The 17227-nt window shown below is 40.5% G+C and overlaps 1 protein-coding gene across 3 annotated transcripts in view; it reads left to right on the top strand.

Annotated features, from left to right (window-relative positions):
- TPK1 (thiamin pyrophosphokinase 1) overlaps window positions 1-17227 on the top strand; it is a 716169-nt gene that overhangs the window by 335502 nt on the left and 363440 nt on the right. For all 3 annotated transcript variants that reach the window (XM_019509111.1, XM_019509109.1, XM_019509110.1), the window contains exon 4: window positions 7929-8001. In XM_019509111.1, the coding sequence (XP_019364656.1) occupies window positions 7929-8001 (73 nt within the window). The remainder of the gene's footprint in view (window positions 1-7928; window positions 8002-17227) is intronic.

Genomic DNA, 17227 nt, shown 5'->3' with positions numbered 1-17227 from the left:
CTTCCAACCCTACTAACTATGAAATACCATAGCCAACAATAAAATGCCCATTAGTGGTATAAAATAGTTTGAAATATGGAGGATCTGTGTATGGGGTGAGGAGAAGGAGGAACTCCCAAGTTCATGGGAGGTCTTTGTTACCTAGCTGGGGTATTACTCATCAGTGCTGCATGTGTTCACATCAGGCTTACAAGGCCTGATTATGATCTCTCTCAAATATTACACTTTTCTAATTTCCGTTAGGTTGAATGGAATGACCCCATTTCTCACAGATGCCATTGTAAGTGGGAGGAGAAAGGCCAGTTGTGTGTAGTCATTAACTTGTGTCTGAAGTAATAATTAAGGGGTAATAAGATTGATAAAAATGTGATTCTAAAATGTAGCAGATTGCATCCTCATGAGTGCTTAGAAATGAAAATTTGTGCAGTGGGCTGGAGAGGAATTAGATGTTTCTTGCTCTCATGGGCAAATTAATAGTCTCCCTCACTAAAGGCTGTGCCCTAGAAATGCCACTGAAAAAATAAATTATTATTTTATATTTGATTGCACTCCTATACAAAGAAGTATTGAAGTTGTGGGGGGGAGCATAATGGGTCAGAATATTAAAACAGTCAGAAGGAAGGGTTGCTCCCCTACTTTAAAGAATACTCACTTATAAGGAGTCCCATTTTTGTATTTATGGACGGACCCTCCTTGTTAAGCTTTTTTTCTGACATACCTCCATGTCTTTCTCACATTCTAGTAAACTCAACAGTCTGTCTTCATTCATTTAGCTGTTAGTGGTGATGATGCATTATGCATGAGAGCATAACCAAAGCAAATACCTGGTCAGTCTGGAATATTGTATACTGCATCTTTTTCCTTTCTTAGTTTTATTATTATGACTTTTGCTTTTGGAATATGGATAACAAAGAAAGCAAAATTCCTAAAAGCAAAACAGTATAATTGCTTTTTATCAACATGTGATAATATTACTTTACTAATGTTTGGTTTTCTTTTCTCTGGGTTCCCATCTGTACTGGAGTGACTTGCTTTTCTTTATCAGTTAATGCAGCTTTTCAAAGATGAGGTGCTCTAGAACGCCACTGCCGTAACAATGTGTTGTATTCATTCTGGTCTGTGGAAAGAGAAGAAAACTGGAGCTAAGTCCTGCTCACTTTGCTTAGGTGAATAGCTCTGTGAAAGTCAGAGGAACTAATCACCTTCAGAAAGCAAATACAATTCGGCCCTTAATGCCAAGAAGGTTTACATTGTTTGGTTTGCCTGCTAATAAACTATGAGGTGTCTATCATCTGGACATTGAATTGGATTGTTTTGTATCGGCCGTTGGGTATACCATGCAGGTGCAGAGTTTCTTCTATTGCGTACCCTTTGTGATCTTCAGGAGTGCTTAAACGTTTTTCCTTGCTTGTTTTTTGTTTGTCCAAAGTTGGGGGGAAGCAGCAAAGAGATGTTTCAGTAACATCATGCAGGCCATCTGGTGGTTCCTGCAAGTGATCCTGAAGCCTTGATATATTCCAGAACCAGGTGAAATGTCTGGAATGTACCCCACCCCCAGCAGTTCATACCAGTCTAACCATGGGATACAATTCCTTCCTGACCCCAAATATGGCCATCAGTCTGACCCTGAGTGGAGGGGAAGACCCTCTAGCCAGGAACCTCCAGCTTGAAGTCCCAGCAGGAGCACTGGCATACCCTAGTCAAATTCCCCAGTTTTATCTGTAACCAGCACCCAATGCCCATGAGGAGGGCTTAAGAAAAAATTCCCAGGCCCCTCTTGATGTTCAGGTAAAGGCATGATATAAGATCTGATGCACAATCCACATGATCATGCCTCCTGCCATGCCACACGTGCATGGCAGGAGTGGAGATTGTGGGATGCAGCATCAAATCCTATCATGCCTTATTGCCATTACAGGGGGAGCCCAGGATGATAATTCTGGGCTTCCCCTGCACCAGCAAGTAAGAAGTTATCACAGCTGTGAGCCCCAAAATGGGCAGGTCCAGAGTCCTGAGGGTTTGGACTCTGGATTCCTACAGTACCCCAAAACTGCTGAGACCCATAGTCCTGTGGCTCTGTACTCTGTGCCCCAGCACCTGTAGGGCACTGCCAGCTCTAGACTCTGGTTACTAACACCTGTGGGGCACGGCTGGGAGCCAGAGTCCTTGGCTGTGGGGTACTGCCAAGAGGGAGGATCCCGGCAGCTGCAGGACTCCCAGCACCACCCCTGTGGCTGGGAGCCCCTTTAGCTGATGTGGCTCACAGCTATAGGGGCAGACCTAGCTACATGTGCAAATTAAAGCTGGGTAGAAACCAACTATAAAGTTATTACACTTTTTCCAGCAATAACTTTATTGCTGGTTGGACCTTTGTAAGGCCCAATAGTTAATTTTCAGGTATAACCAGTCTAAATTAATTGTGCAATTGACCCATTAGTTGCATGTTACATGTAATGTGTAAAGGGGGCCCCTGACATGCAGCAGAAAGGAGTGGACCTGTAATCCCTCCCAGCGCCATGCAGCAACCAGCGAGTCCCAGAAGCATGGGAAATACCATAGGAGAACATAGGCAGAGCTACACCTCTGTCATCCCTGACTAGTGCCCACCCAACCTTTTGAACACCTCTGTGCCTGAAAGCTTGCAAAGAATGTTTTTCCAACTACTCAGTTGGTCTAATAAAAAATATCACATCTACCCAAAGAACCTTGCCTGACTCCAGTAATGGAGAGCTCACAACTTCCCTAAACAGTCTGTTCCACTATCTGACTGTACTAACAGTGAAGAATTTTTTCCTGAACTCCTATTTTGCAACTTCAAGCTATTGGTCTGCATTCTGCCCTTTGAATCAAGAGAGAAAAGGTGTTTTCCCTCTTTTTATGGCAGCCCTTTGAATATTTGAAGTCTGCTATCATATTGCCTCTTAAGTGCCTTTTCCACAGCTGAACATGCCTAATTCCTTCTGCCTCTCCTCATATGATTTGCTTTCCAAGATGGTTGTATGTACTGGATAGTTAAATATTATTGCATAATTGCATTTCAGCACATCTGCTGAAGGCTGTTCTCAGGATATCAGTTTGGGACATGCTTTCAAGTGCAATGCTGCTTCAACAGTGACCATGCAACATTTTTCAATGCATGACATGGGTAGGGTTTGTTTTTATGTGTATGATTGTTTGTTTTGTCTATGTGATTTTGTCTATGCAGTGAAGGTTTAAATAGACATTCCCTTAGATGCAGCTGAGCTTAGTGAGCAGTGGCATTTTTAAGATGGGGAGACTACCATAGGTATTTTTTATCAGAAGCTATAGGAGGGTGCTCTACAGATACAGCAGAGCTGTTCTCTGTTTCATACTTGTACTTGTTTCTTAAGTTTACTGCTTCATGGATGAAAATGGAGCTGACAGATGTTTCTAAGTTGTTTTCAATTTAAATGAAATTAAAACCTCTGCAGCAAAATTCCACTTAGAGGGGATGCATTTTGTTTAAAGTGCATTCTTCTAATTCTCTGCTATACCATTAATATGTCTCTTGAAACATCCATTTACAGGAAACAAAGTTTAATTGTTAGAAGAAAAACACTATAATTATGGTAGGTGAACAAAGCACAATAAAATGATGAGTACAAGGCTGACCTTTGTGATCATTTAAGATGTCTATATATGCAGTATTTGAGCAAGGTACATTTTGAAAAAGCTAACGAACTTTGGGAAATCATAAACATTAGTGTGGCATCAGTTGTTTCACATAAAATTGTTTAATCTTCTTAGAAGGGTAGAGGGGCCACAACAGAAGAGAAGGGTAAGGGTTTATTTTTGGCACCATTGCCAAAGTACAGTGGCACCATTGTACTGTCTGAAGTGAACGTTGTCTGAATGGCTTCTCATACATCAGTAGGAAAGGAAAGGGCAAAGGACAGGAGTTCACTTTTAGCTTCTAAGGCATTTGAGAGATTTTTTTTTAGTTCACCAAGACTCAAGAACCATATTTACTCAAATAAAGGACGAGATTTTTTCCCTAGTCAGCACTGGGGGAAAAGCTCCTTGTCTTACATGTGCATACAAGAAACCCTCATTAAATACATTGTCTTTCATTACACTGCTGCAAAAGCAAGCAGCATGTGCTCAGTAATGGAAACCAACTATGAAATGGGTTAAATGCAGCCAACACCAAGCATGACTGTAAAACACATGGCCCATTTTGGGCCCATAATGATGGAAACCTACTACAAAGATTGGTTAGTACATCCCATCTGAATCAAATATATGCTAGTGTCCAGTATATTTGGTCTCCCTCAGCGCCAGCTCTTTTTTTGAGTCATGGTGAACACTACATTGAATACATTTCAACTTTCTCTTCACTCCCGTAGCTGACCTGTGCCATTCTTTCCCATTTCCAATGATTCCTGTTTCTTCACCAGCCTTAAATGTCTGGCAAACATCACCAAACAGGGCTTCAAACAATTCACTCTGAATCCTTCTGTCATCCCCTTCTCAGCCGGTTATATATGATTAGTGTGGCCCTGCTCTCCATGAGATGAGGCCAGACAGGGTTGCCCCTCACCTCACCTGCATATACATTTTTGGAGGACCCCAAGTCTTGTAACAAGAACACCTGGTTTCAGTCATGGGTGGGGAGGTCTAATTAGCACCTGGATCCTTTATGGGGGTATCTGGAGTACACACATATACTGAGCAGTGCTGAGTTGTGAGGTCACGATTCCTTGAAATACTGTTGAGTCTGCTTGGGCTCAGCCCAATGAACTGTATGAGACTTTTGGCTTTGCATTAATATCAAGCATAGTTTGTACCAAATGCAAGTAGGTACAAAAGTGCTGCTTAAAAGTGTTTATGCTGTGCTAAAATTTGTAGTATCAGAGAAGGTAAAATGCATCAATTCTGGATTTCCTAAATTACTGTAGACATGTTTCATTCAGAGTCAGTGTTTTCAAATTTGCCCCTCACTTCCATGTGCTCAGGGAGAGCAGGGTCTGACAGAAGAGGGGAAGGGGTTGCAGGGGTGGGGGGCAGAGGGCAAGGGGCTACCTTACTCCCCAGGTAGCAGCGGGGGAGGGTCAAATTCAAGGTATACCTCCAATAATTGAATTCTATACCTGGAAAATTATAACAGATTTATAAATTTTCCATATATAGAATCTAATTATTGGGGGGGGGGGCCACATATTTTCAGGGTCATCTTATACTCAAAGAAATACGGTAAACAGGCAGCAACCTTGGTGCCAAGGTCTAACATATAGTCATAGAGCTAACTAGGTCTAGTCCTGCTTGTCCAGAAGTGTGGGAACCTAATTCTTAGTTGCAAATCAGGTGCAATTATTTGTGTCATTGGAAGCAAAAAATGGTTCCTAAAGTGTTGAATGTTCTTTTAAATATACATTTTGTCTTTGGAAAAACCTGGATAGATTAGACACCTACCTGTCTTTTTTTCCTGAGATTAACATGGCTTCCCTTCCATTAGGGATAATTGGAAATTGTAGTCATTAGAAAGGCACGCCCTTTGGCATGATGTTTATCAAGAATAACAACAGATACCAGTCATTTTGAAATAAGGTGGTTCTAGATGGGATATTTTGGCATGACTTGTCAGCTATTTATGATGAAGAAATTTTCAGTCATAAAGAATAATTACAGCAAATGATCATTACTCCTTTAAAAAAAAAGCATTCAGGGCAGAAGATTTCAATGAGTGTTAATCATATGGGAAGTATGAAGGTCTCTGATACTCTACATAGATTAATTGGGAGAAAATTTGTCCTGGCACATGGTGCCATGTTACTTTAAGGGTTTGCTCTAATGATTTATGAGTTTAAATTATTTTAAATCAGCTTACTTGTATACACTCTTGCTTATTATGGAGTAGGTTCAGTAATGTTTGGGAAAGAAGTGCTTCATTCTTCGTATGTTAGGAAATGGTCAAATCTCTATTTTAATTTCAAAATTTAATTCAGTCTTATCTAGAGAAGTGACCACCATTTCCATAATTCAGTCTTGGGTTTTTTTCATTTCTCTCTTTCTCATCTAAACTTATTAAAATTACAGGATTCTAGCAAGATGGGTTTTTTCCAAAAATGTTTTAATGCTAGTTTAAAATGCATAGTTAAGGTTTCTTTATGTATTGGGAAATGATAATGAGGTATAAAAACTGTTTGTTTCTTGTACTTCGAAACCTACAAATAAAAAGAAAAAAAAAAGACAGTCAGGGTGATGAAGGTGAACTAATTAATACCCCCAAATTTTAGTTGCCGTGCTGTTTAAAGCAAAAACAGTATGACATTTGGAAAAATATTGTTAGTGCTTTAAGTGATATTCTTATAGGTCTTAAACATTCAAGGTGTATACTTTATTTAATGTGATTATGTTTCCAAAACATTAAGCCTCATTAATTTTTAGGAGTACTTATCAGTGGTGAGTAAAAACAAGAAAAAACATCACCAGAGAACATCAATAAGAGCTTGAAAAACAAACCCTCTCAAAAACCAATGTTGACATCTCATTAGAACAGTGGCACAATATTAATGTAGTGCATAATATAGCACTCTGTAGATAAAGAAAAAAATAAATCCTGCATCTCATGCAGTAGATTTGAGCACAACATAGTAGGTAAGAAATTAACCAAACTTTACTTATTCATCATATTTCTAGTGTACTAAATCATTAGGAGAATGAAAACCAAAATTAAATAGATCTTTATGCAGGTTTATTATTTGCTTAGCTAGCTTAAAAAAAATTCTGGGGCTAGAATATATGCAAGAGATTCTTGGGTGCATCTGCATGTGCTATTAAAGCAACATGATAAACTTGGCGCAGTTTGCACTGGAGTCATCTGCTCCCAGGCATAGCATTTACATGTGTACCTGGTACTGCAGCAGTTTGAGCTGGGCAGAGCAGCCCCAGGCTGGTAGTGGACCAAGAGGGTCAGCTCTGGGTGGCAGTGTCAGGAGGCAGAAGAGCTGGCTGGGACATGAGCGTGCTAAAGTGCAGGGCTAGCTGGCTGGCAGCCCCTGCACTTTAGCACCCTCATGCCCCAGCCAGCCCCATCACCATCTATGCATGCATTCCAGCAGAGTTAAGTACTCTGCTGTAAGATAGTAGTGTCCCTGACAGTACTACCCTACGGTGGACTTAATTAATGTATTAATTTACTGTACCTAATACCAGTGCAGGTGTAGATGGTGCCATTTTACTTCAACTCTGCAGTAATGTGAACATGTAGATGCACCCCCTGTGTTAAATTGAACAAATTTGCTTTTATAGCTGCCAACCCACAAAAGCTGTGAAGGTCTTCATGGGACCTAAAGGAACAGAGGGCTAATCCAAACATCCAGAAATAGAGAGCTTCCTCCTCACTTGTTGAGAAACCCAGCCTTACATCTCTTCATTGTGTAATTTTTTTTTTTTTTTTGCCAATGATATCAGAGTTAATATCCAGAATCACTCCGTGGACTGAGGCATTCTGTTAGATCACATTTATTTACTGTGAAACAAACTAGCATTATGGGATGCAGTAAACTCTAAAACTCACGTTAACTAAGCAACAACATTCCATCACTGTAGCGGGTATGGAAAATTTACATGTGCGCTGTCAATGTAGAGGGTGCCGATTAGTGGGCTTGCTTCTTCTTCCAACATGTGTGCAGAACTCCTACTGAACTCAGTTCAGGATGTGAGCATGAGTAAAGATGTAGAACTTGTCCCTTAAGACATGGTGGGCCTCTGATTACAACAAGCACACAGGTTAAATGAGGGGCTTAGCTTCCTTTGAATTAACTTGTTTAGGTCTAGACCTTTCATAATCACATTTTTTCCCCCCAGAGAGAAGAATTTTCCTCCTTTGGGAACTTTTTTTTTTTAATTTAAGAAAATAAGATGCCTAAATTTTTCATTTCACTGCTCATTGTTTTCCCTTTCAGCTTCTTACCTGATTATATCAGCGGTGACTTTGATTCCATTAGGCCTGAAGTCAAGGAATACTACAAGGGCAAGGTAAATTTAATCTCTCTAACATACTTGTTACATTAAAGCACTGAGAGCAAATTCACTAGCATCTCCACAGTGAGGATCCTCAGTTCGCATTGGCTTCCAGTGGGGGGACTTCAGGGTGCTAAAAACTGCAGTCAGGCTTTTGTGCCATGTGTGCGTGGTACTATACTAATCAATAAATAGCAGTGTTTGAAATACACAAATCAATTTTTATATGGTTGGATTGAAGTTTAGGATTTAGTCTCCAGCCTCAAGCAATAGGATGTGTATTTGTGGAGATTATCCCAGCTAGAAACTATTCTAAAGTTTTTGAAAATCTGTTTGAAAGAATGTTTTCATGAACAGGGGTATCAGGTTGTAAAATTAATCTCCTGTGGATGGCAACTATTTAAGCGCTACAGATATTGTCAGAAATTAGATTGCTATGATACGATTTTATCATTTAAGCAGCAACCTGTGTATAGTCTTTTTCTGCAACTTCCTTGATCACACATCAAAGCAGTGAATCAGTCTCAGACTACCTCACTGCTTGACTAATGGAGTGCCATCTTTAATGGATTTTTGGACAGATCCCTGCATGCATTAATTTGTGCTTAATGCAGCCAGTATGTTTTCCATGAACACAGTTAATTTTAACCTTTGCCCATTTCTTAGATCCTGCTCTTAGGTATTGGTTAAACTCCACAGCACACTTGAAATGACTTCTTTAACATACTGTAATGTAATGACACTTCAGTAATCTACTTGTGTAGAACTTCTGGCCCCAAGTCTTACCCTCAGTTCCAAGAAAGCTGGCATATTGCAGCGACCTGATCTTGAAGAAGTTTGCTTATATGTACAAGAGGCAATAGTAAAACTCATCACTTATCTTATCTGGGGGACTGACTTGGTCTCAACCTTGCAGGTCAAATATTTAATCTGCTGTTGTGTATTGGACAGAGGTAGATCCAGGAGAGGTGCAGTGGCTGTCTCCCCCTCTCTACCTCCCCCCCTCTTTTGATTCCTTCTTCGCCCAAATTGTAAAACCAACTGCTTGGAAGAGGTGGTGGCTTTTCTATTCATGAAGTGCTGAGAGAGTCAATTGACTTCATGGCTCATTGTCATCTCCTCCATTCCTGCTAATCTCTCTCTCTACTCCATAGGTGTTAGTGACACTCTATCATCTTTAATGGTCTTGATGTTCCACTATTCAGACTTTCATTCTGCAGTTTTGCTGTTACCCATTCCTAGTAATGTCTCTCTTCTATTTCACAGCCATGCAGACTGTTTTTAGCTCTATCTAAAACCTTAAATCTGGTGTGGTAAAACTATATCTGGTGTAGAAATGACTGACTGTGAAGTACTGGAGGCATTGTCAAGACACTCAAGAAGGGTAGATTTTGTTTTATGGATCTGAAGGAAACGTTTAACTATAATGACTACAGAATTAATGATGCAATATCTTTTGACTATTTTTTGCATAGTTTTTTTTTTGGGTGGGGGGTTATACTTTATACATAAACCTAGCAAATTAGTGCACATTCTAATAGTTTCATTTATTTTTGCCCTGATTTTAAACTGAATAATATAGTGCTAGCTCCCTAACATATCAGTAAAGCATTTAGTTTCTCTTTAACTACAGGCCAATTAGCTTAACTTCTATTCCAGGGAAAATCCTAGAAACATGCAAAGAGACTATATGTGACAAACTTGCAGAAGGCATGATACTGAATGACAGCCAGCATGGCTTCATCGCAGGCAGGTCTTGTCTAGCCAACTTGATTTCTTTCTTTGATCAGGTGACTCATTACCTGGACGATAGAAAAGCAGTTGAGATCATATACCTCAACTTCCAGAAAGCCTTTGACCTGGTATCCCACGAGGTACTGATCAGAAAATTGGAAGATATTGGGCTCAACTGTAGGACTGTCAAGTGGGTGTGAAACTGCTTGCGGGTTAGAACACACAGTCCAAATTAATGGATCAGAGTCATCCTAGCAAGATGTGGGCAGTGGCGTATCCCAGGGGCTGGTACTTGGCCCAGTGCTGTTCAATATCTTCATCAACCTGCATGAGGGGAGTGAAAAGCCCATTGGCGAAGTTCGTGGATGACACCAAGATATGGGGTTGTGCAGACACACCCGCAGATAGGCTGCAGATACAGGCAGACTTAAACAGGCTGGCATGTTGTGCAGAACGGAACCAGATGAGGTTCAACATAGAGAAATTCAAAGTGCTGCAGCTGGGAAGGAAGAACCCCCAGCACACCTACAGGCTGGGCATCGCTAACCTGACCAGTACTATAAGTGAAAGGGATCTGGGGGTAACAATAGACCCCAGCATCAATATGAGTTGGCAATGTGACGCAGTAGCCACTAGGGCCAATAAAACTCTGGCATGCCTCAATCAGTGCATCTCCAGTAAATCCAAAGAAGTGATTCTCCCACTTTACTCAACATTGGTGTGGCCACAGGTGGAGTATTGCATCCAGTTCTGGGCGCCGCACTTCAACAAGGACATGTTAAAACTCGAGAGGGTCCAGAGAAGGGCCACTCATATGATCAGGGATTTGCATGGCAAGCCATATGAGGAGAGGCTCAGGGATCTCTGGCTCAGTGATTGGCTGCAGGGGGCCCCGGGTGCCCCCCCAGACCCAGGAGGCACCAGTTGTCAAGCTAGTGGGGTGTGGGGTTGCCCCCCCACGCTCTCCCTGGCAGACCCAGAAGTGAACCAGAGCTGCTTCTGGTCCATTTCTGGTTCCAATACTGAGCATGCTGGGGATTTCCCTGCGCTCCTGTGGGGCACCGCATCCGCCCCACCATCTCAACATCCACAAGCCACCTGATACCTTGAGGTATGTAGAAAAAGCATTTAAAGCTGTGTCTATGTCCGAATCGTCAAATCTCTCCGAACTGATTCGGAGCGTTCCGATTCAATTCGGAGAGATTAAAGGGACTCCTGATTCGTTTTGATTTGGATTCAGAGATTTGACTACCGAATTGGGTTGAATCACCGCCAAATCAGATCATCGATGGAAGCTTTGCATAGCCCTAGTTGGTTCCTAGGATAGTTGTAGTTTAGCTCCAATAGAGATTGGGGTAGAAAAAGATGGAGGAACTATTATATTTGCAGCAAAGTACGTGGGAAAAATTTTATGGGTGAATAGGGAGCAGAGCTAGGCCAACGAGTGCTTTTGAATATCCTTCCTATATATTTATCAGACGTTAAGTGTCACGGGGAGGAGTCCTAGGGGTTGCCGTGATCCCCCAGGGCCCCCTTACCATGCCAAGTTTGCTTCCAAGCACCCTCAAATCTTGCTCAACACATCTTGGTCTTGGATATAAATAAAAGGGAGGCTGCCTTTCACCCTCTTGGTCACAATTCTCCTGTCAGCAGTGTCCCCGCTCTGTCCTGGGGTCTCGGTGCTCCTCAGCCTGATGAGCTATGCATGGCTCCAACTGCCCCTTTACCATGCCCCAAGCCTCACAGATGTACCAGACGTTGTTTGGTCTGTCTCACCACCGCGCCCCTCTGGCACTTGTCAATCGCTGCCCCCATCTGGGGCTTCTCTCACTGCCCCCTTTGCTCTGAGGCTTCTCTCGCCGCCCCACTTCTGTGGGGCTGGGGTCCGTGTACCCCAAAATGTTGCACCCTCTGGCAGCAGGGTCCCCAGACTACCGCGGAGCCCCTTTGAGGCCTCCTCCAACCCCTAATAGCCTCACCCAAACCACCAGTTGTAAACTATAAACAGAAAACTCAAGCCCGTAGGCTGTAACATACATCTCTGCCAATCGGCTACAATCATTCTTCCTGCCACACCAGAGTTGCTCCATCTTCCCTCAGTCTTGGGCCATACCTGCAGTCTGGCCTCTCCTCTTTGCACAGTGCAGCAGAGCTCCTTCCCTTATGGCTGCCAGCAGGGAACTCCCCTGCCTGGCCTCAGCCTGGGAGTTATATAGGAGCCAAACCCTGCCTCTTCCAGTCAGCTGACTTCTACCGGTTACCCTGGCAACCCGCAGCTGGGCTCCTTACTTGCTGCACCACAAGTAGCAGGCACCTCAGTGCCCTGCTACATTAAGCAATAGAAAAGTTTCATGTCATCTCATTATATACTTTGTGCTTTTGATTCGCATGTTACTTTAAGGGCAAGAGGTGTTCAGATGTTTCGAGGCACTGAACCAAAACAAATTGTGTCACTTTAATTTGCATCAGAAAGTAATAAAAGTGGGGTTGTTGTTTTTTTTTACAAACTAAACCTATATTTCCCTTCAGTTGTATAAATATGCTTTATAGTTCATTTAATTTTTACACATACATAAAAGCTCAGGGTGCCAACTCATTATTTTTAAACAGCACTTACTGACTGTGATAAATACATAATTTCTTTTATTTTTTAAGTGTCTGGGTATAGCACCCTGCTGGTGAAGAGGAGTTAGTTTTTCATATCGAAGCTTACAGAAGAAGTTAATTATTGTGTCATAAAATAGTCATTTGCAAGTAGTTGTGTCAAGGAGGATGTAGCACATGGCTATGTAAGAGAAGTGGGGTATTAAAGCCTACACTCAAAGTTAATTAGTGTAAAATAGATGTAAGTATTGTTGTGAAGGATCATGAAACAATTATGGACCCAATTCTCCCATCTCGATAGCTTCATGATAAAAGTAACACCACTGACCTCAGAGTTGATCCCGTATTCTCATGTTATGAGTGCAGAAAGACACAGACCTTCTTTCTTCACTACCATATTAAAGTTATTAAAAACTTGACACCCTTTATTTTGATCAGGCAGTCAAAATGTTTAATGTGGAAAAAAGAAGCTCCCTTAGACTTACGCAGCGATTCCTCTTACACCTTACAAGTGAGTAACATTATATGTGGATTATACAGCAGTAGTCCTTTTTTCCCTTAGGAGGCTTATAAACATTGTCAGGAATCACAAGGCAACCCATTCAGATAGGCTGGGAAAATTGATTTATCTTGGTTTACATTCATCTTCTTTAGTTGTGATATGTAGTGGTGGGTAGAGAGGTCTAAGGACAAAGCCACTTCATTTTGCATTTTAGCAAGCTGTTAATTATCTAGTGGGTGATTATAACTGTAAAACAGAAACAGTGGGTTTGAAGTGCTTTGTTTTTGAAAAACAGAATAAATACATGTTAGAAATTCCAAAGCTTAATTTGAGCTTTTCTGAGTTTCGCTTTCTAGTAGATTGGTTTATTTATAGCATGCAGAGCCAGTAGAGGGGAAGGCTGCCTAAAATCATTCAAGCTTTACATTAAGAAATAATAATTGATTTTATTTCCCATCATTTAAAGAGTCTGGTATCAGTAAAATGGGACAAGATTGCTCCACAGCTGTCAGTGATAACTTTGGAATACAAGCTCTCTCTTTTTTTTTCCTTTTTTAATTAGCATTCATTGTAAACAATATCAGAGGCTGATGAAAAGATAAGGTTTAATGTATCCTCCATTCTATTGTTCTGTGATTATTAGAATATGAATGGAGAGGAAGGTCTGTTCTCTGACACTCATTTTCATCATGTTGTAAGATCCTGGATTCACGGCAGCAAGTCTTTCCTAAAAGCACACACAGGTAGAAATGTGTGGAACAAGTCCCATACACAACAGAGAGGACTTATGCTTATGGTACTGTCACTGCAGTCTTCTCTATTGATCTCAGCTGAATGTTTCTACTAGTAGCTTTAAAGCATTGCTTTGGAGATGAAAAAAAGCCATTTGTACTTCTGTTATCCCAGTATTGAGTGTTTGAAAGTAAAAACATCATAGGGTGTTCCTAAAATAACAGAGGATACTCATGTATGCCTAGGAACAGAACAAATCCATGGCCCATTCAAGTCAATTTTTAAATGTTTTTAATAGTAATGAGCCAGTATGGTCTTTCCATTGAACAAGCTTCATGTCGTGTAAAGGCTTTTCTTAACTTCTAAAGGTATGGGTTCAAGCTCATTTTTCATCACAGACAGTTACAAATATAGTGTCCTTTTTTTATATGGAGGACATACAATATACTAACACTACTGTAACTACATCATTTTTAACGCAGATGCAAGTTATACCAGACAGACAGTTCTCTTTAGGTAGTTGCGAAAGTAGGTAGTGTTTCACCAACTCAGTACTCATTACCTGGGGAACAGATAATACCTGGGACCAAACTGCTACCCTGAGATAGACACATAATGCCTTATGTTAATTTACTTATACCCAATGTAGAAGTTCCAGAGTAAATCTACACCAGCCTTCCAGCCTTACAATCTATGAATCTATGAACCAAGGTAGATCTATACATTGTACATGTGTGTTATATGTTACACTAGTGTAAACATGTCATGTTTCAGCAGTGCTTTCTTTATTCTTTCTTGTAAAATTATATATATTATTAATTTTTACAGGCAGTATCCTGATTGTAGACTTTTTTCCTTCCTTATGAATAATTTATATTTTTTCAGTTTTCTTCATGTCTTGCCTTCCTGTTATATTTTCCGATTCTCTTGGTTGTCTGGGTTGTGTTACTGATTAATACGCAAGGTGGTAGAGCATTCCCTTCTTGTTCTGTGCTAATGCATTTATTATAAGGTTCACTAACTTACTCGTAATGCTGAAGTTATTTTCATGTGTATGGTTAAATTTTACACTGGTTTGTTCAGCTATAAATGTTTAGTGCTTTATTCACTAAGAACGGCGTGTTTATATGAGAGGCTGAAAATGTGAGTAGTCATGAAGAAGGAACGGTCATTCCCATGTTAACTATTTTTTATCAATTTTTATCAAATTTAAAGTGTACATTAAAGGTTATAAGATTTTTAGTGCCAATTTTCCTTATTTTTCTAAGTCTTAAAATTCTTGACTATATTCTGGATAAAAACTAAATCCTGAAGAATTTAACTAGATCATTAATACTTTTTTGTAGGATTATTCATCTGAAAGTAAAAACTTGTTCTGTTTGGAGCCTAATTCTTCCCCTGAGGATGGATACCTTCTGCTGGAATTTTGTGAAGGCTTACACACAATTTCTGAGGGAGAAAATTTTGGACCCTTTAATTGTAACAAACCTGTCTGGGCTTCTACTTCACCAAGATGTAGGTTCTATAGAGTCTGATAGCGGTTTAATTCCCAGATGTTCTGAAATAGCCTCTGATTTTGGAGTTCCTCAGTTTTTGGGAGTTTAGTTTGAGTGGCTACAGGCATGTGTTTTAAAAATGCTGTGTACTCAAAGAGCTGCTCAACATCAGTAGAAGAAATGAGTGCTTGATGCCTCTGTGTCTAATTAGTTTTGAGATGTTCAGTCTGAAGACCCTTTGAAAATGTGACCATAACAGACTATGTCATGGCCAATGGGGGTGACAAATTCATTTAGTGAAAATAGGAACCTGGCACAACCCTGTCCTGCCAACTTTCATCCATCCTAAATTGAACTCAAATAGAAATTTAGTTTCATGTTGGAAAAGCATGCTCATCACTTTCCTAATTTCTCCTCCAGTCCCTTTAACTGCACTGGCACTGCATTGCTGCAGGCTACTGTTTTCCTAAACTTGATATCCTTGAAGGCCTGTGCTCTTGGAAAGCCTCAAATCTCATGCCATTTTTGGTTTTGTGGAACAATCCTATCTATCAAAATTTCAAAAAGGTGCCACTACTGCTTTTAAATGCTGTCACATGGTAGTAGTGAGAGTTTTCTTATTGCTGTGTGACCAAAAGAGAAGGCTGATTAAAAAAAAGTTCTGCCTGGAGATTGAAAAAATGCAGGCTCTTTTCCCTGTGGATCCCCAACACAGATGGCAATCTCACTGAAGAATGAACAGAGACTGGAGCCAAGGAATGTTGGTAGCAGTACTGTAGTTTATTTTTGGGTGCTTCCTAACTTTAGGGGTGCAGCTATAGCTTCCCTGGTATTAGTTCATACAGTCATAAGAAAGTAAAGATGGAGATTCCACAACCTCTCTAAGTAGACTGTTCCAGTGCTTCACCAGAGTGAGAATGTTGCTCCTAATGCTCAACCTAAATTTCCCCTGCTGCAGTGTGAGGCCATTGCTCCTTGTCTTGTCCCCTACAGCCACAGAGAATTCACTAAAAAGAGTTGACATTTGGCTCTGCAGCCAATCCAGCACCTCCAGTTTGTAGCAGAATTTAGGACCTATATAACCAAAATTTTAATATATAAGGAGTTTTCATAGAGGCTTGTATTCCCTCTGCTTATTTTACCTCACTAAATAACTACCGGTAGAATAGAAATCGGTTCCCTTTTCCCCAGAAGCATCTTAGGTGAAGCACAACTCTTTGGCAAGGGTATATGTACGTTAAAAATGTATAGTACATTAAAGATTACACAGGCAATTTTTCCATTCATGATAAGCCAGGGGAGGTGGGGCAGAAGGGTTGTCTCCTTCCCTTGATAAATAGTTTAGGGGGGGAAAGCATGGTGTATTGGGGCACTGGTTTACTACTTTCTTTGAAGTCTGTGCTGTCTGAGAAAGAAGATATTGATCTAGTCTTTTGTGATGGAGAAAATATCTGAGATGTTTGAAAAGTAGAAATGCACTAGAAAGTAAATTAAATACAAGGAACAAAAATGTTTAAACTGTGACAGCTTAATCTGAAGAAGGAAATTGAACAGAGTTATTTTGTGATTAAACCTCTTCAAGCAAAAGAGAAGGCTCAAGTATAGTGCTGGGTGCAGAGGATTCAAATGATAGATCTTTTTAGATGCAAATGGGATTTATGCATTGATTTTTGTCTTGTAGGTTTCCCTTAAATTCGTTGTCTTCATTCTAAGTGTTCACCATGGATCTTAGGGTAGAGTTCACATTGAGTATTTTGTTAGCAAGTAGTTATTGGTCATATATTATTAATTAGACGCATGATCTGGTTGTGTGTGCAACAAGGTCAAAATTTGCTTCTTTGGAAGGTTTTCAACTTTTGAGTGCATTTGACAGCAGATATAAAAGACAACTTCAATTAATAGTCCTCTGTAGGTGACAATTTATTATTTGTTTTATCATGTTATTGTATAATAAGGGTGATGATAAAAATGATTAAGATGATAACAAAGATTGGAAACTATTCATAGAAAACATAGGGCAATTATACACATGCTCCAGAAGCAGTGTTGGTGGGGAGCTGGGGTGGGGGTGCTTTAATTGAAGTGGCTCTGAGAGCCACTCTAATCAGAGGGCCTGGAGTGGCATGTGTATCAGCATCCCTGTGCTGAAAAGTGACAGCGGGTACACTTTAAC

This window comes from Gavialis gangeticus, unplaced genomic scaffold, assembly GCF_001723915.1.
Source record: "Gavialis gangeticus isolate Ggan-Ray unplaced genomic scaffold, GavGan_comp1, whole genome shotgun sequence".
In the NCBI taxonomy this organism is placed as follows: domain Eukaryota; kingdom Metazoa; phylum Chordata; order Crocodylia; family Gavialidae; genus Gavialis; species Gavialis gangeticus.
The sequence above is the reverse complement of the archived record's forward strand: the minus strand, read 5'-3'. Positions and strand labels throughout refer to the sequence as shown.